This window comes from Lotus japonicus, chromosome 4, assembly GCF_012489685.1.
Source record: "Lotus japonicus ecotype B-129 chromosome 4, LjGifu_v1.2".
Classification (NCBI taxonomy): Eukaryota; Viridiplantae; Streptophyta; class Magnoliopsida; order Fabales; family Fabaceae; genus Lotus; species Lotus japonicus.
In genome coordinates this window covers 48,324,167-48,344,939 of record NC_080044.1, presented here as the reverse complement: position 1 = coordinate 48,344,939, position 20,773 = coordinate 48,324,167, and the positions used below count along the sequence as shown (strand labels likewise).

Here is a 20,773-nt window from a genome sequence, read left to right as displayed (position 1 = left end):
TCATACTTTTAGGCATAGGTTTGTGGGTATCAGTGTTTTCCAAAAACTCTTGATAGTGACATTATCCATTACACCATTATATTACTAGTACATTAGGTTTGTGGAGTAGTAGTAACTTGCAATTTGCTAAATGTTCTTTTCCTGATTTTCAGTGGACAAACACAAAATTTCAGTTGGTGAACTGCCACCAATCTCGAGTCAAGTCATTTTCTAATAAAAGCTCTTTGCCCTACCATCTAACTATGAATGCTTGGTGGCATAGTTGCTCCTTGAAATCAAAGCAAACCATTACTACTTAGCTGCAGGATTGCCTAGTTCGTCAGGTTGAAGTTTCAATGGAACAGTAAACTTAAGGACCCTCAAACAGTAAACGCTACTTTCCAACGCACGGGTGGGGAAGAGATTAAAGACTCAAAACAAGTTACTCCAATAAGTTGTTTCTCATTTTATTGTAATTCCGTATGTCACAGTGGAATAGTAATTTTTTTTTCACTACATGTATGTTCAGAAAGGTATTAATGTTCTGGAAAAATCTACATTGTGACGAAATAAACTCTCTGATAGATTTTTTCATTAAAAAGCTCAAACCCAAAATCTGAAAAATCAAACATGTACTTAAATCAGATGCAGATGGTCCATAATCTCCTCTCCCAGTTTTGTCTTGCCTCTGGTTTGCGGATTAATGTGGCTAAATCTCGTGCTTATGTGGGTGCTGGTGTTGATCGGGCTAGGCGGGCTCATATTTTCAGTGTCACAGGGATCCTTTTTACGTCTCATCTTGATAAGTATTTGGGTTTTCCTATTTTGCGGGGTGGACAAAAAGCTAGTGATTTTGAGTTTGTTATTGACAGGATCGGTCGCAAGCTTGCCGCTTGGAAGGGGAAGCTTCTTAATAAGGCTGGTAAAATCACTCTGGTTAAATCTGTTCTGAATGCAATTCCAGTTTATCCTATGCAGTTGTTTTGGTTCCCTCAAGCTGTGTGTGACCGCATCGATAGCTTGGCCCGGAATTTTATTTGGTCTCGGGGAGATCGTCGTGGGATGCACTTGGTCTCTTGGAAGAAGATCACCATGGCTAAGAGGTTTGGAGGTCTGGGTGTGAGGCAAGCTCGCCCCACTAATGTTGCTATGTTGGGTAAACTGGTTTAGGACCTTATTAATAATTCTGATAAACTTTGGGCTCGGTTTTTGCTTGCTGCGTATTGTCCCAATTCCTCTTTTGTGGAGGTTCCTGCCAGGCGTGGGTCTCCCCTTTGGAATGCTCTGTTGAAAGTGCGAACTCTCATTCAGGCTGGTTTCTCTTGGAGAGTTGGTGCGGGCGCTGTCTCTTTCTGGTATGAAAGTTGGTGTTCCCTTGGGCCTTTGTGCTTGTTAGTGCCTTATGTGCATATCTCTGATTCCGCTCTTCGAGTGTGTGACGTGTTCAGAGATGGTGTTTGCGAGCTGCGCTGCTTAGCCACGCCTTTGACCCATGAGTTCTCCCAGAAGTTGTTGTCCCTGTGTGTGTTCACAGACCAGACGGTTCCTGACCTTCGGGTGTGGGCTGCTTCGACTGATGGGTTATATACTGTGGCAGGGTGCTATGATTGGTTGATGACCCAGCGCATGGAGCAGCTGCCTACAGTGCCTTGGGGTTGGATTTGGCGAGCTGCCGTCCCGGAGAAAGTTCGCCTCTTCACTTGGCAAGTTCTGCATGATTCTCTCCCCGTGTTAGCCGTGCTTGCGCAGCGCGGTGTTCCCACGTCTGCTGTCTGTCGTCGTTGCCATGGTGCCCCGGAAACTCACCTACACTGCCTGCGGGATTGTGTGGATTCTGTCCCTGTTTGGAATAACCTTGCTTTTTCTCTTGCTTCCGGTTTCTTTACTGTTGCTTCGTTCCAAGATTGGCTCAATTGTGTGTCACGCGCGGATGCGCCATCCCTGCTCATCCATGCCTGGTTTTTGTGGCGTCGCCGTTGTAGCTTGGTTCTTGGGCAAGACTCGGAGCCTAGGCAGCTGGTCTTGCATCATGCAGCGAGTATGCTGAAGGTGTTGCGCGCAACTCCTGGCGGTGCGGTTGATCCCCGATGGGTGCGGTGGCGAGCGCCCCCTGAAGGGTGGTTAGCTCTGAATGTTGATGGGTCCTTTTTGGGTAACCCGGCCCGTGCTGGGGCAGGTGGTGTGGTCCGTGACTTGGCGGGGGTGTGGTGCTTTGGTTTCTCAGCTTTCGTTGGAGTTTCTAAGATCTTGAAGGCGGAGCTTCTTGCTATTTTGTATGGGCTGAGGTTGTGTTGGGACTGTGGTTGCCGTAGAGTCGTGGTTTTCTCCGATTCGCAACATGCCCTCTCCCTTGTGCAGAAGGGGTGTGGTCGTTTCCATATTTATGCTCCTGTGCTGGGTCTCATCATGGACATTTTGGGTCGTGAGTGGCTACTCAGATTTGAACACATTCTTCGTGAAGGGAATGCAGTGGCGAATCTCTTGGCAAAGGAGGGTGCTCGCATGGATGCTCGCTTCCAGTGTCTTGAAGAGCCTCCCTTGGATGCTCTTCCTTTGTTGGTGGAGAACTACCGTGGAACTTCCTTCATAAGGATCTAGTGTTGTAGTCGTTTTCTTTTTCTTTTAGCCGTTTTGTACCCAAAAAAAAAAAAAATCAATCACTTGGTCTTGAATTGTCAATTTTGACTAGCGCTCAATTGAGCCTTTATTTTCTTATTTATTATTTCTGTTTTTACTTAAACAGAAGTTGAGACTTTAGAGTAGTGCAAGGGATTAAAAAATTTAAACTATGTCATGTAGTATGAACTGGAAAAGCATGGGAGGGGAATAGAAGAATGGAAACTGACACGAACAAGTGATAATGTAAATAAAATAAAATAAGCACTGAAATATAAGGTAAAACAAGAAGTTTTCCTCCACCTTCATTTCTTTTATTTTACTTCTTCTATATAATACTAGTTGAGAGAGGGACGAGGCTAGGGTAGATAAAATTTCAAAAAAGAATCTGTCATTGGAGTTTGCATAGCATAGGGTGGGGAATAGAAGAATAAAAGACAATGGAAACTGGCACTGACCACAGGTAATGCAAATGAAAAAAAAAACACTAATTACGCTATGTTTGGGTGAGTGAAAGCTATGTTGATCGTTGAAATTTGCAACGGTCTTCAACAACGCTAAGTACCAATTTACCGATGCAAGTTAGCATTGAATTGTCCGACTCAAAGTTTATGTTGTTTTTAAAAAAAATGAAAAAAAAATCATTAATTATGCGTTTGGTTGAGTGGAAGCTTTGTTGATCGGTGATTTTATTTTTGGATTGTCCGACTCAAAGTTTATGTTGTTTTTTTAAAAACAAACCTTGTTTTGAGTCAGCTTTGCGCTAGTCAGGACGACAACAAGTAGCCTAAATTAGTGTTTGGTGTCGTGACCAACGCAAAAGTTTGGCCGCTAATAGCGCCTTTTTTTTTGTAGTGTTGTAATCCCACATTCATTTGCATTAAGAATAATTAAACTCTTAAGATGGTGTTTAACCTTAAAAAAAAGAGTAATACTATATAGTCCTATACCATCCTCATACTTAATCCAATGGAAAATTAAATGAAGAAAGTTTAATTTTTTTGATATTTTCAAGAAATCAAATGCACTTCATTTTTCATTTATAATATTTATTTCAACTGTCACCTACCTTCGATCTTGTCACTTTTCGAGTGCATATACCTTTGGCGCCCAACCAACTTGACGCCAAAGTTAGAAGACTATTGTTTCGACTGTTATCTCCGATGTGCATCCATTCTCCGAGCGAATAACCCCCTTTGCCCCAACTACAGGCAACCGCTCCGTTCATCTGCTACTCGGGCGCCTCCACTGACTATAAAACATGCTTTCAAAATCAAGAGCGTTTAAGTCACTTCCCCAAGTCCCATTAAACGTCCCCTCCTCCTTGCCAGCGCGCTCAGACTGGAGCTCGATGCCTTGAAAAATGCATAAGTAGCTTACCCTAGACATCTAGATCAAGCGATCGCCTGAAGATCCAAACAATTGACAAGTGGTGTGGCACTAGGCATTCATTACGTCCTCGATGCCACCAAAATTCGCCTTCGCATAAAAGGATAGGGTGAAAATATCAGACACCCACATTCTTATCTTTCTCTCTTCAAACTCCTTTCAGCTCATCCTATCACTAACTTAGGCATTAGATTGAATTTGCAAGGTCTTATTCGAAGCCGACAATAGAGTTAAAGCGACATCATCGCCTCCTCTCTCCCATTAGAATGTTGCTCCTCTTAATAAGCCCTCCAAAGTCAACATTTTTATATTCCTCTACGAGAATTTGTAGACTAAAAAAATTATTCTCAATAAGTTGCAATGGAGAATCACCTTTCGCTAAGTTGCAATGGGAACGAGTTAGGGAAAGGTGGAAGTGTGGAACCAGATCTAGAATGGCTTTAGTTAAAAGAAATGGAGAATCATGATTTTCCTTGCTAATCATATTGTCTTATGGAAAACACAGACTGCAAAATAGTAGCCCTAATCGCAGGGGTTAATGATGGCAACCTCTTAGCTTTCCCTTATATCTGACAGTTTGACCGCTTTAGGAGCCGATTGCTTTTTTTTTTTGGTCGCAAATGTCTCATCAATTAATTAAAGGTGGGCCCTACCCAGCTCTAGTGTAACCGGGCTTGTAGTTTCTAGCTCTCTCTTTGGAGCTGATCGCTTGAAACCTTTGTAATTTGTTGACCAAAAACAAAAAAGAGACCTTTGTATTTTGCTAAAGCCCAAGAGCTATATAATATTGTGACTAAAAAACAAAACAAAAAAAGACATCATCTTGACATAGGACTCACAAGGATTTGTCGACCAAAAAATTGACTCACAAGTCACAAGGAATGGGCTGTTTAAAAATAAAAAGGCATGAGAAATCATTGATCAAAAAAATAAATAAAAAGGCATAACTCTCTTTTTTCTAAATTTTTTCTCTTTTTTCTCTTATTCCTTTCATATTTCTCTTCTTTCTAACTATATCACTCATCATGACTCTCATTTCTCTTACTTCCATTTCTATGTCTCATTGTGTGTGGGTGAATTTGAGGAATGTACACAAATTTTCCTAAAAATTTAAACTCCGGGATTGTATATATCATGGAGGAAATTGCAAAAAATGCTAGAGTTAACTTTGCCATATGAGGTTTAAAAAAAACTCTGTCATTTGACGAAAATCATGAGATAGTGATGAGATAACTACCCATTCGTATATTTCATATAATATTTATAAAAAAATTAAGCAATAGAATGAGGCTAAAGTAAAGAGACTATAATAAAAAGTCTACTAACACTTAAATTTAAGTTCCACCTTAGAGAGATAAAGAATGGAAGACATGCATTTCTTTTTAGGAAGTTATTCATGGCCTTGAGGAAGAATTGAGGGAGATGCGTTCCTTCTGAGCAACGTGATTGTATCAAGTGCTATTGGGTTTTTCTTTGGTGTTTGGAGGTGTTCTTGTTTGCTATTGAAGGAACTTTTGAGTTGATTGGTGTGTGAGCTTTTGTATCTTGGAGAGGTCTTTGGGAGCCTTGTGTTGTTAGAATTCATGGGGTTATCTTGTAGGCTTGGTGGTTATCTTGTATTTGGTGTCTTTTGGAGTTTTTTCTTTGGATTTGATGTAATGAGCAAAAAAGAAAAGGAAGGTAACTCCTGTGGCGTCCCTTTCCACAAGTGACGTATTCATCCAACTCCTATCATTTATAAATGAGTGGGCCGTTTTTTTTTTGTGTTGTCGCATTAGTGTTAGTGTTGCCATTCTAATGATGCATCGATTCAGAGACCCATTACGACTTCTCACAGTCACAGAGTTCCCCTCTAACCTTTTCAGATGGATGACCGTATACCTAAAGGCAAGCAGGTTAGCACACAATAAAGCATTAAACACATAGCATACGTGGCCAAGGCCACTATAAAGTTCGAATGACAGAAGCTAATAGAGTGTTCAAGTGAGGGTATACACATTCCCCCACAAGGCATAATCAAACAAAAACTTAATTAAGAGAACTGGTGTGAACTATCACTGGACCATACGACTTCACTCCCCAACCTCCTCCTCTTCCGGATCCTCTTCCATGCCATACCCGGCACTGGCATAGGCACCCTCTCCCCCAACCCACCGGGTTTCACGAACCGCTGTCTGTAGATTCGAGCATCTCTGGAAAAGCTTGGTGACCGCACCCTCTTCCTTGTTGTCGACCTGAGACGAGGCGCAATCCTCCCGGGCAGAGAACCTAATGACTCCTGAGGTGCTTGATTAGGCGCAAAGAGCTCATGTGGGCTCCTGACTCGGATCGGTACGGGTCAGAATGGCTCCTCCTGAGGCGTAGGGTTCACACCAACCTGCGGGTCGAGACACAATCCGGTCTGGGGCGTTGGATCCACCTCCGGCTGAGGCTGTTGTTGCGGATCTGGAACGGGCGGACAGAACCTCCGGTCATGCCTCAGCATATAGAATGAGAACATGAGGGGAATGGTCACTGGGTAGCCAAGTTCATCTGATCCGGGTACCCTGCACCACAACATGATCAGTCCAGAATAAAAATAGAATCTGGTAGCGGGGTCAAGGTGCCAGCCCGTACGGGACGGGAAATCAGCATGAATGGCGAGTACTGGAGGGAGGCTCATCTTCTAACCTGTGATCTACTTTATGGTAAAAATAATGCAAGGATGAGTCAAACGCGACTTTCTCAAGTTACATGTCAAATAAAATAAACCATAAAGTTCAAGGTAACATACTATTAAAAACAAGCATGTCAACAAGCACATACAAATCACACATAGTATGAGGTTTTACCTCCTTATACATTCGTTCTTCGAATTGACTTCTCTCGCTACTTCTTTACAAAATGGTGAGTTCATCGTCAACCTTTTTAATTATATTTATCATGTGATGAGTATATTTTATGGGGCCCGAAGCCTTAGCTTCTTTAATCTTTGGAAAGTCGCCTCGGGAACATGGACACTCCTTATAGTCCACTCTTTACCGGACTTGATCGCTCAGTAGCTCTCCGACAGAAATACACAACTTCGCGACTCTTGGTACGTTGCATCAGGCCGGCCCTCCGGACCCTGCCGGTAGCTGATGGAGAGGTAGAGTCATTGTGTAAGTCCCGAGTCTATTCATCTATGAACAAGACCACCATTGGCGTCTCTGTATTCCCACTCTCTTTAGTGGTAGTGACAGCACTTTCCTACTCCTTATCGCTCCGAAAGGTTGTTTACAAACATCATCCATCGCCCCCGTATTCTTCTCACTAGTTTCTAGCGGACTAGAAACAAACATCCTTACCTTACTCTTCAAGTAAGTACACCTCATTGTGCTTGGAGGCGAGATCCGAAAGGACCAAGTAGTCGGGTTTTAAGGCAGGAAATAGTTATTCGTCCCGGTAATGATTATGTACTTTTCGTAATTGATTTAAATAAAAGGGTATCACCTATTGTTCACTAATTCCATTATATAATTATTGTTATTTATCTTCCTAAGGTGATTCCTAACATGTGACGGGTAGGTCAAGTTCTTAAATCCAAGTATCAATAACACATTAAGCCGGTGAATTATTTCCCTGTACCCCCCTACCTCAGATGTTTTTAGATTCTTTTTGTCGTAAGACAATTCTTTTATCCGGCTATTAGGCCGATTTCCTAAGTATCACCATATCCCATGGTATACTTTATCTCCATACTAGCAATGCAACAATACATCATTCACAAGCAATTCACATATGAATCCCAAGCAACATTCAGCATTATTTCACAAAAATTCAACAATAATTGTAAACAAGCGAGTAAATAATAATATGCCTACTATCGCTTTAATGGTTACTTATTGTAATTCAGGTTTTCTGTAGTACAAATGTCCTGCACGATGCTGGGACAATAGGTTCGACAATCGCTTAACAGTAAAACAAAACTTAAACCAGAAACAATAACACACAAGAATTGTTAACCTAGTTCAGTGAAAACTTTCACCTATGTCTGGAGGGTTTGCACCCAAAGAAAGGAAATCCACTATCTCAAGATTCAGGAATTACAGACACTCATGAACACAACAGTTCATAGTTCACTTCCTAATCTACCCAGTGTATTTCTACTTAGAATCTCAACCTAAGTATGAGAGCCCCTCTCACTTTCTCTCAATCACTGCCACAGTGATTGGTGAACACAATAAACAATCAGAGTTTGAACGCAATCAAACACCCAGAACCCTACTTTGCTTTATAGAATTAGTGAGCAAAGAGGATTCACAACTAACAAAGGACAAAGCACAATCACAAATCCTAAAACACTTGATCTCTCTCTCTATAGCTTCGGTGGTCTTCATGTTTTAGGTCTTCAACCTTTTATAGACTTCAACAGCGGTAGCATGGGCTCTAGGGTTAGCATGGGCTGAAGTAACAGATTGCAGCAACAGCAATTCAAAACGCAATCTTGATAGATTTTGTTTACTTATTGCATAAGTAAAGATAGAAACCAATCTTTTAACAAAGATTGTTTCAACAAATAACAACCCATAAATAAAACCCTTCTGGAATAGCTACTTGATCCCCAAGTAACACGAAAACATATCTTCAGATAATCTTCAGAGGGCCCACAACAGAAACTCAAGCTAAGGACTGATGCCCTAGCTTCACGAAATCAGATGCCACGACATCTGCTTCGACAATCGGTTGTTTTGACAAAATCCAAGGCAACATGTACCAACACTTATTCGTCATGTACCAAGATAAGGTCTTGTCTAACTCCCCTTACCTGTGACTCAATGATTTTTTTTAAACTCGAGAGCCTGATCCTTCACGCTCTGCATCATGGATTATGGTCGGGTTATAAATCTATGAAGCTAAAAATAATAAACTAATTCATGTACAGATTTTATTTTCTTTTTATTACCCTCCTACTCTTAGACTTAACCAATTTTCTTTACTGACCTGATTCTGTTACTAAACTCAGCCCTTAAGCTCATAATCACTTCTAGACTATCTAACTTATTCCTTAAGCCTTTTTTTCAAAATCACTTATACATTAACTTACTAACTTAACTTTCTAATTCATCATGCTAGCCTACTGACTTCTGACTTCTGTTCTGACTTCTGGTCTTTCATGAATTTATTCCTAGTATCCTTAACTCATAATCAAGTTCAGAATCACTTAATTAAGCTGATTAATCTAGCTTAAGTTCAAATTAATCCCAAGTTTACTTGCAAATTAAGAAATTCACAAACTAGGCTAAAACTAACTTCTGATACTCTATTCCTATAGTTTCCAACCTTCTGAGTTCATCTAAACCATTATTAGAAGCATTTAAGCACTGTAACTACCTCAATTTGCCAGTTCTTGAGTCGGCCGTGAGGTGAAATTGGGGTTTTTCACCTCACAACTTTATCATCGGTTCTATCTATCCTAAGAGGCTCTACCATGTTCCAGAAGCATAAAATGATTGATTTGGCACTCTAACTCGAGGCCAGAAGCTCAACCCGATAGCTCATTCGAGCTTGAAAATTCAAATATTGGTTATACTAATTCGTGGTGATTCGAGGCTCCAAACTAGTCTAAAGCTTCCTAAAAATGTCCTAACGTGCTTAAGGGTAAGTTTTGGATAAAAAACAACGCAAAAATGAGAGAGTTGAAGAAACTCACTCGCCGGAGAAGACAAGGTTCGCCGGAGAAGATGATCGGAGGTGCTGAGATCGTCACTGTCGTGCTGTTCTGGGTACTGGAACTTGATCTACAGGTTATGAGAATGAGTTTGGTGCCAATGGATGTTGCTATGGAGGTCTAGAGCGTGAGAAAAGTCGAGTTACAGGTCGGAGCACTCGCCGGATTCTGGAAAATGCTCGCCGGAGTTGTAGGGTGCTCGCGGGTTTGGGTTTTATGGGCTCAAAGCTTCACAAAACTGACCCAGATCGAATCCTTACTCTCTCAGGAACTCAATGGAATGAAAATTACACTCTAACACTCAGCCAATTATGAGAATCGAAGAGAAGAAGCTTGTGAAGCTCTTCTCGGTCTCTCTTACTCTCAGGGCTCTCTCTTCACTCTCAGCTCGCTCTGGGACTTGGAATGAATTGCTGGGGACTCAGAGACTTCAGAATGGCTCTTTTTATAGGCTGAAGGCTAGTAATTAAGGCTAACCAAGCTTAAGCTCTAATCCAAGTTGCACCACCTATGGAATTGCATGCAAGCTGATTATCACCAAGCTCCAGGTGTTGCTGCAGGTCTGTACTCGTCCAGGCATCATTCAGGAGGGGTTTATGGGAACTAGAAGCCATCATGGTGCTTACTATTGATGAATAGTAGTGTGTCATCATGGGTGAATAATAACCTAGGGCACCGGTTGGTCAATTATTTTATTCTGTCTTCAAGTCGGGACAAATTGGCTACTATGCTTCATCATTTTTGAATACTAAGGGTTTTCTAGTAGTGTATTTCCCCTCTGAATGACTAATACTAACACATATTGTATACTAGGGTTTGGCTCGTTGGTTCGACTATCGATCGATCTGAGAAAGTGTTTTACTACCGTCAAGAGATTCGATCAGATTAGCTTCCTATCCTCATCTACTCGATTCATTCAATTAAATGGGAGTCATGATGACCATGTCTTTGGTACTTTTGATTGTCGGTTTGATCTAATCGTCACACCGACGTTCTATCATCGCATCGTAAATCGTGCATAAAATAGGCATATATATATATTTATATATATATATACACACACAAGCACACACATACATGAATCATATATATATATATATATATATATATATATATATATTCATGCTACCTCAGGCTTTGTTAGAGTTCTAATCCTAGTCCATTCCTAGTTCTAGGGTTAATTCGTCGTCTAACGGTCATCACATGTTTGGTTAGAGTGTGGAATGTTACATTCTCCCCTCCTTTTTGAGAATTTCGTCCTCGAAATTCATCACTTATTCCTTCAAATAGATAAGGGTATGTCTTCCGCATATCTTCTTCCAACTCCCACGTAGCTTCCCGGTCTTCCCCATCTCCCCAAGCTACCTTTACTAATGGGATTTCTTTCTTCCTAAGTTTCTTCATCCTCCTATCTAATATCTGTTTAGGTTTTTCTGTGTATGTGAGGTTTTCTCTAAGTTGTATATGTTCAGGTTTCATCACATGAGAGGGGTCAGGTATGTATCTTTTCATCTGGGACACATGAAAGACATCGTGCAAGTTTGACAACGAGGGCGGAAGGGCTATCTGATAAGCTGATGCCCCCACTCTCCTAAGGATTTGATAAGGTCCTAAGAATTTAGGTGAGTTTCCTTGACTTTATAGATCTTCCTATCCCTATGACCGGACTAATCCGAAGGAAAACATGATCTCCTTCCTCAAATTCTAAAGGCTTCCTTCTGTGGTCATAGTAAGCCTTTTGTCGGTCCTGTGCTATCCTCAGCTTCTCCCTAATCCTTTTTACTTTCTCGGACATCTCTTGTACCACTTCGGGTCCTAAGACTATCTTGTCTCCTTCGTCAAACCAACATAGTGGCGTCTTGCACTTCCTTCCATATAGCGCCTCGAAAGGTGCCATTCCTAAACTTGAGTGGAAACTATTATTGTAGGAAAATTCTACCAATGGTAGGCAGTCTTCCCAGTTTCCTCGCTCTTCCAAAATGCAAGCTCTTAACATGTCCTCGAGTGTCTGGATCGTCCTTTCGGTCTGTCCATCGGTTTGGGGATGACAAGCCAAGCTAAATCTTAAATTTGTTCCCAAAGCCTTGTGTAGACTCTTCCAGAATTGTGAAGTAATTCGCAGATCTCGATTCGAAACTATGCTTGTTGGTATTCCATGCAGTCTTACAACTTCTTTGATGTAAATCCTGGCCAACTTTTCCAGTGAATATGTCATGTTAACCGCGATGAAATGTGCACATTTTGTAAGTCGGTCCACAATTACCCAGATCGCGTCATTCTTAGCTTGCGTCTTAGGTAATCCTGACACAAAATTCATTGAGATACCTTCCCACTTCCATTCGAGAATCTCTAAGGGTTTCAGCTCCCCAAAAGGTTTCTGGTGTTCCGCTTTCGCCTTCTGACACACCATACAAGTCATCACCTTCCTCAGGATGTCTTTCTTCATTCCTGACCACCAAAACCTTTCCTTCAGGTCTTGATACATCTTAGTAAATCCTGGATGTATGCTCAAAGCGCTTCTGTGTGCTTCCTCCAAAATTCTTTCCCTCAATTCCTTGTCTGCTGGGATGTATATCCGCTCTCTGAATCTCCACAGTCCGTCTCTTCCTTTCGCGAATTTTCCCTTCTTTTCCCCTTCATTCTTCCGCATCTGCTCTTGAAATTCCTGGTCGTCCTCCTGACAACGCTTTACATCCTCCAGAAAATTACTAGTCACTACGACCATCCCAAATTTTATTTGTCTAGGCTTTAGCTCCACTACTAAGCTTAGATCTCTGAATGCTTCAAGTAGCTTCATTTCCTTGATCTTTACCGCGGAGATATGTAAGTTCTTCCTACTAAGAGCATCCGCTACGACATTTTCCTTTCCAGGGTGGTATTGTAGCTTTGAATCGTAATCCTTCAGGAACTCGACCCATCTTCTTTGTCTCATGTTTAGATCTTTCTGATCGAATAGATACCTGAGACTTTTGTGGTCACTAAATACGGTGAAATTCGCTTCGTATAAGTGGTGTCTACATATCTTTAGAGCAAACACGACGGCTGCTAATTCTAGGTCGTGCGTGGGGAAATTCGCTTCGTGCGGCCTCAGTTGCCTAGAAGCATAAGCCACTACTTTGCGCTCTTGCATCAACACGCATCCTAATCTCATCTTCCATGCATCGCAATACACTTCGAAGTCCTTCTTGGCATCGGGTAAGACCAAAATTGATGACGTAGTCAACCTCTTCTTAAGCTCTCTGAAGCTCTCCTCGCATTCGGGTGTCCACTGGTAGGGTTGATCCTTCCATGTAAGCCTTGTCAAGGGTGTGACAATCTTGGAAAATCCTTTGATGAACCTCCTGTAGTATCCAGCCAATCCGAGAAAACTTCGGATTTCTGTGACCGTCTTTGGTGCTTCCCATGAGTTCACAGCTTCTACCTTTGCCGGATCTACCACTATGCCAACTTTGCTCACTACATGTCCTAGGAATTGTACTGACTCCAACCAGAACTCGCACTTAGACAACTTGGCGTACAATTTTCGCTCTCGCAAGATCCCTAGCACTATTCGGAGATGCTCCTCGTGTTCTCCTTTGCTCTTCGAGTAGATCAAGATATCGTCGATGAAGACCACTACGAACTTGTCTAGGTATGGGTTGAAGATTCTATTCATGTAATCCATGAAAATCGCGGGTGCATTAGTCACTCCGAACGGCATGACTAAAAACTCGTAATACCCATATCGCGTCCGAAAAGCAGTTTTTGCCACGTCCTCCTTCTTTACTCGAATTTGGTGGTATACAAACCGCAAGTCAATCTTGGAAAATACTTCGGCTCCCTTCAACTGATCCATCAGATCGTCGATCCGTGGTAGTGGGTACTTGTTCTTGATGGTTACCTTGTTCAACTGTCGATAATCTACGCATAGTCTCATGCTACCATCCTTCTTTTTGACCAACAAAACGGGTGCTCCCCAAGGAGATACGCTTGGTCGAACGAATCGCTTCTCCAATAGCTCCTCCACTTGCTTCTTTAACTCCATTAGTTCCAACAGCGACATTCGGTATGGAGCGATAGAGATCGGCCCTGTTCCGGGAATCAGGTCGATAGAGAATTCTATCTCCCTCTCAGGTGGCAGCTCGGTGACTTCTTCCGGAAATACGTCGGAAATTCCCTGACTACGGCCGTCCTTTCCATGTTTGGACCTTCGCTCCCTACTCCTAGCGATCCTAAAAGTACCTCTACTTCGCGTTCCGACTTATCCCCACCGGTATGTTTGAGTCGTTTGGGATGTCCCTCAACTCCAAAGGTAACTGTTTTATGCCTACAATTTAGCGTTTCGTTGGCCGATAGCCAATCCATCCCTAGAATCACGTCTAATCCTACCAAGGGTAAACAGACTAGGTCTTGTTCGAAAGTTCTCCCTAGAGTAACTATGCAACATCCCTCACATACCTCAGAGGTTCTACTAGTATTCTTAGTTGGGGTACTAATTTCTAAGTCCCATGCCAAACTTGTCAAGTGCAATCCTAATTGTTTGACCCTCTCGTATGATATAAACGAATGCGTTGCACCTGAATCATATAAAACTTTTAAAGGAAAACAATTAACATAGCACATACCTTCAATGAGCTCTGGTGATTCAGACGCTTCCTCCATTGTCATTGCGAGAACCTTCCCTTTGTTCGCTGGGCGTCCAACCCTCCTATTGTCTCTGGGTGGCACGTTTGCATTCCTATTGCTCCCTTCGCCAACTGCGGTGGTGGGATTCGGGTTTCCACTTCCTCTAGTTTGCACTCCCGATTGTCCTCCCAATACCACTCTACAATCTTACGCGCGGTGTCCATTCCTGCGACATCTTGCGCAGAACGGGGTATTATTGAATCCTCCGGGTCTCCCTTGGAGTCCAGATCCTCTCGTTGGGTTCCAAGTCCTTCCGAATTGATTTCTTCCCTGATCCTGTGGTCGGAAATAGGGTTTCCTCTTCTCCTCTTTCTTCTTTGGTGCCTTATTCACACCCAGTCCTTTCAAGTACTCCTTTCGTGTCTTCTAATTTTCTTCGAAAATCCTGCACTTTTCCACTAAAGTAGCAAAATTTCGAATTTTGGTCATGCCCTACGACAATCCTAATGTCAGGCCTTAATCCATACTAAAACTTGACGCACTTTGATGCTTCATCATTAGCCATGCTGTAGTGCGGATGGAATCGGCACAACTCTTCAAACTTTGCGGCATACTCACCTACCGACATCGCTTCCTGATTCAATTCCAAAAATTCTATTTCCTTCCTACCTTTGGCATCCGCCGGAAAATACTTCTCAAGAAAAGAATTCTTGAAGATTTCCCAAGTCAACTCTCCTTCCTCTGGGGTAATTCTTCCCCTCACACTCGTCCACCATGTCCTTGCTTCACCTGAAAGTAAATAGCTAGCGAAAGCCACTTTTCTAGGTTCAGCACATACCAGGGTTTCGAAAATCCTTTCCAATTCTCGCACCCATTCATAGGCTCCATCCGGATTATATCCTCCTTCAAACATAGGCGGACTTCGCTTCAGGAACTTGTCCAGACCGTGGTAAATCTCTTCCTGGTTATTCGCAGCCCCTTGTCCTGCTCCTTGCCCTGCTCTTTCCGCTTGTTCGGTCAAGAAAGCGGTGAGTTGCTCAAGTGCTCGCGCCATGGCAGCCATATCTTCCTGAAATTCACAAAGTGATTAGTTCCGTTGTTGGATCTTAGTTTATTTGTCATGTATTTTATGCTGTGCCTTGATCGAGGCCAGATGTAAATTATTTACGGTTGGGAGTATGCATTACATATTTTAGAAAACACTTCGAAAAGGAAAAAAAAAATAATAAATACTCACATTTATAAATCCCTTTTGGAATAGATTGCATATTTACTTTAACATGTTACTACCGTGGCACCCGAAAATCGGGGTGTTACATAAGCGTTTGAGTCAAGTTTTGGATCATGGTGCCTAGAGCACTAGTATGAGCGTGGTATCTAAGTTTAATTGAAGATGATTGCTAGAGATCTGAGTGATAATTTTGTCTTGTATGGCACTTTGATGTGAACTTGTTGTGACTCTCCCAGGTTTTGGGATGTGTGCTGACGCTACTAGTAAGTTAGAAGATAATTTGGGGGGATGTTATCCGCAAGCTTTCTCTGACTACGAGTTTCGAGGGCGAAACTCCCATTTAGGGGGGTAGTATTGTAAGACCCAAATAAATTAAGCGTTTAATTAACTAGTTATATATCGGCTTAAGAGCGATAAGCGCTATTAAGTTTAAATTGATGTGTTTATTATGCCTTGTATATTTATATAATTCTATTAGGATTATTATTTTGTTACTTGAAGAAAAAAAGAAAAGAAAAGAAAAGTTCAAGTTTAAGAAAGAAAAACTAAGAGTCACGTGAGTGGCTTAAAATGAACAAGAAGAAAGCAACAAAAATAAAGAAGGAAAAAGATATGTTAATATATGTATATCTAGGTTGTTAACACTTCTATATTCGATCACTTAAATTTATTCAAAGTAATTTTAAATTATATCACAGAGTCCCTAATAATTTTTAGGATGATGATTCATCTTTCTAATATTTTTTTTATAGCTCTAAGAGTCAAATCCTACACTACTAAAACCATTCTATACTTCAATATATATTTCTATTTGTATACTTCTCTGATATTAGTGAGAAAGGATTTATAAAAATAATAGATTGAAGCTGGAGGGGTCTTGAACGTGGAGTGTTCAACATGAGGTGTAAATAAATAGCATGACAAGGATTTCAAAAACAAAACGTGTCCAACCTCAAGCTACCACCACCCATGCACTTTCCACCTCCTCCTTAAACATGTTGGACATGGCACTTGCTAGTGATTTCTTCACTCTTAATCATTGAGCATTCAAGCCTATATAAGGCAGAAACATCAAGGCTTCAGCAACCCCCACAAAACTATATGGGCACACAATATCCACAATAGCATTAGTTACTTGGGTAAATGCTATTTGAGTCATTAGTTTTTAGTGAAAATTCTTGGTATTTGTCTTGAGTGTGAGAAGATTCTTATGTTTTGGGAGCGGAAGTCAGGATCTTGAAGCTTAGCAATTTTCAAAGCGATGAATTTTATAAGGTTACAAAGTGCGAGATTGCGTTCGTGTCGGAGCTAAAAAAAATGGAAGAAAAGCAAGCCGCTACGAGGAGCGATGACGTGATCGGAGCAGAGTCGCAATTTAGGAGGGAAAGTGGCTTAGGTGAGGGCACTTCACTTCGGCTATTTATATTATTGGATATATGCTATATGCTTGTTGTGAGGACTATTCTCTTAGGCTATTTATATCGTTGAATATATGCTATATGATTGTTGTGAGAGCACCTTGATGCTTGCAATTTGATAAAATGACTTGTTGTGATGATGTTTGTACTTTCATTGTGATATTTGATTATCTATTAACGGCCTATCGCTTGTGTAACCGGAGGGTTTTTTCGAGTGTCGGTTAGAGGAGACTCTAACTATGCTTTAGATTTACTGTGGTTTTCGATCAAGAGGTTTTCTCAAAAAGATTTATACAGGGTGGGATCTTTTATTTAATTTATCAAAGTTTTCGAAAATGAACAAACCTATTCATGATTTACTTAAAAAACTTCATCTAAAATAAATAATCAAAGTGAACACATATTTTGTAAATTAAAACAGAGTTTATTTGCATTGCAAAACTTTTAAAGAATGTGAAGGATATTTTCAAAGGGGACTTAAATCCTTTTTTTAAGAAAAAAAAAAGAATTTCAAAGGGGGGATTATTTGATGGCTTAGATGAAAGAAAGACGAGACTCGACGACACAATTACTTGGAGTGGAGTGACCTGTCGTAGTGTAAACTTCGGTCACTTGGAGCGGAGTGCAACCGTTGATGTTGAATCTAGATTGGTTTTCTCGTATGACTGTTTTCTTAGAGATAGACGTGAACACTTGAGAGGGTGTTCCCGTTTGTTTGGCTAACCATGATTCATATCATGCATGCATACATTTTGTCAGGATGGTGGAGTGGCCATGCCTGTCTTCTGAGGACGATGGAGTGGTCGTACCTTTAGATGTTGATAATGGAGAGGTTATCAACTATGTTGATACTGGAGTGGGTATCAACTAAGAGGCATTCACTTGTCAGAGGTCGATACTGGAGTGAGTATCAGACCGACTAAGTGTTGTCCCGCCTACCTTATATGGAAATGGCATTTATATCCGGATCATTTGATGTGCCTCTGTGGCATTGCATTTGCACGAGCATATAAACTAACCTTAGGGTTGTCGATTTAGCTTGATATGTGCTATGAGTTTTGATATGCTTGAGATAAGCTAAATATTATTTAATTGTTATGTGTGTGGGAGAGGTTTGTCATGGACAACCCTCATATTTTACGTAAGCCACGTGATCGATAGATCTGCGTGTGTGAGCGTGAAACGTATAAGTATGTGATTATGTGTATACTTTGTGACCTACTATTATATAAATACTTATATTCTGGAAGTTGATCCTCGCACGCCATTGTATGTATTGCTTGTGTTTGGGCGGCCGGCGACTGCCAGGTGATGGGCGACTGCCAGGCGATGGGCGACGACATGATCAAGTACCATGCTTTTGGGGAAGTCGCAGTGGTGCTGCTGATGAGGGGGATCCATGATGATTTGATGTAGTGCCATGCCTTTGTATCAGTTCGGTGAAGCGCACCGTAAGTCGTTCGTGGGATTTGACTACATGTTTGCTAATGCTAGAACCTTGTTGCAAATCTCATCAGAGATTGATTGTTCGACTGAGGAGAATCACTAAGGGCAGAAGTAGAGTCTTATGTAGGGCTTGAGCCCTTTGGGTAGAAAGCTTACCGTCGTTGGTTGAAGCTTGTAGGATGATCATATGAGTTTGTATTCTCTTGGGTTCGGAGGAAGGGTAGGTCTCGATGTGTGTCGTTTGGTGGTCTATCCAGCGTAGAGATCACAAGAAGCTAGTCGGGCATAAAGTCTTTTGATATTTCTTTTTGAAGACTCAATTGTACCTATACTTTTGGATATAAAGTTATATATTATTGGGTAATTACTGTGCATTCGCTAGAGCATGTTTTGAAAAAAAAAAAGTTACTCGCATTTTTGGACTCCGAAAGTTTAGTCAGCATATTTAGTTTGGATAAAGGTTACTAAAGTGACCCTCGAGAAATCGGGGCGTTACAGCTATGTTCTCCAGATTTCAGATGATCATCTCTGGAATCAGAATACTTGACAAAGGCTATACCAATACTGATCATGTCAAGAGAATTCTCAGAGGTCTTCCTGAGAAGTGGATGCCTTTGATGACTTCCCTGAAGCTGTCTAAAGACATCAAAAAGATGAGCTTACAAGAACTCATCAGCATTCTGAAGAGTCATGAGATAGATCGTGTTGATCATGTTGCTCAGAGGAAGCAAAGATCCATAGCTCTGATGGTGAAGTCTGAGAAGACCAAGGCCCTTCAAGCTGAACAAGTTTCAGAAGAATCGTCTGAGGACTCTGATGAAGATGAGCTCTCACTCCTTTCAAAGAGACTCAATCACCTCTGGAAGCACATGCAAAACAAATACAGAGGTTCATCAAGAGCCAAAGGAAAACAAGAGTCTTCATCTGGTCAACGCAAGTCATCATCCAAAGAAGTTACATGCTTTGAATGCAAGGAGCCAGGACATTACAAGAGTGATTGTCCTAAGCTGAAGAAAGACAAGAAGCCTAAGAAGTATGTCAAGGCTAGGAAAGGTCTTATGGTATCTCTTGATGATTCAGACGCAGAAGAAGTAGACTCTGATGGTGAAGTTGTTGAAGGACTCATGGCTATTGTCAAAGACAAAGAAGCTGAGTCAAAAGCTAAATCAGATCCAGCATCAGAGGCTGAGTCAGACTCTGAAGACGAAAGTGAGGTATTTGCATCCTTCTCTTTATCTGAACTAAAATCTGCCTTAGCTGAAATTATGAGTAAACATGATCTACTTCTGACTAAGCACAAAAGGTTGAAAAAAGGATTTTCTTGATGACTTTGATATATCTGTTAAACATGTGAAAACAATTTCGGAGTTAAGTGGAAACAATTTCTCTTTAGTTAATTCCAACTCTGTTCTTAAAAATCAAATTTCCAAGTTGGAAGATATTATTTTGTCCAGCATTTCTGATGATAAGAATGAAACCAAATATGAAAAATATTTTCAGAGGTTCCTAGCTAAAAACGTAGATAGAAGTTTAATGGCTTCAATGATCTATGGCGTTAGCATAAATGGAATGAATGGTATTGGCTATTCTAGACCTAGTAGAAATTAGTCTCCCATGCCTAAACCTAAATCTCTTTATGAACATTTTGTAACACCCCGGTTTCGGTGGCGTCACTTTAGTAACCAAAAAAACTCAAATAAAGCGGAAAAGCAGATATATTTTTTTTTTCGTTTTGTTTAAATAGAAAGACTTGACAAAATAAAGACTCAACCCAATCGCGATTAACAGCGACTAATATACAATATAGGTACAGTCCTGGCTGTAACTAAAAACATCGTCACGAGTGTCCTCAAGTGACGGAAAGCAACACCAAGTAACTAAAAGTAGTGCCTGCAGGCAATTAAGTGCGACCCATAGATAGAGTCATAAGTTTTATAAATACAGTCCTCCAAGAAAGTAAGTCAGCCTAAAACGGCCTCCAAAAGACTTCCTACGTCCGACAAACTCCCTGTGATCCTCATGGAAGGGAATCACACAAAAAGCTAATAGTCGGGAACCTACCCTGCCCCAAAATAAGAAATGACAGTCAGAGCTATGACAACGAAACCCATTATACTACACCCCTGACATCGACCCTCATCTGATCCTGCATGAAGTCCGGGTCCACGTCGAAGGCTCAATAGTAGTCATTTCGCTCCGGGTCCTCCTCGAACGACGAACCATCTCGAATCAGCTGTTGAACGTCTGGCAGCAGGCCGACCGCCCAAACACAAACATACACACGAAGCCAAGGCGTGAGGGTCAACTTACAGAATATGATAAATAATACAAGCAACAAGTGAAGAATAAGGGGGTATATATATATATATGTTGTTTATATACTTATATGTTCTGTATTGC

The 20,773-nt window shown here is 41.2% G+C and overlaps 1 protein-coding gene across 1 annotated transcript; it reads right to left on the bottom strand.

Moving 5' to 3' along the window:
* Positions 1-14,804: 14,804 nt before the first annotated feature.
* On the bottom strand, positions 14,805-15,332 carry LOC130712866 (uncharacterized). The gene has a single exon (XM_057562681.1). The coding sequence runs from the start codon at positions 15,330-15,332 to the stop codon at positions 14,805-14,807; it is 528 nt and encodes a 175-aa protein (XP_057418664.1).
* Positions 15,333-20,773: the final 5,441 nt, after the last annotated feature.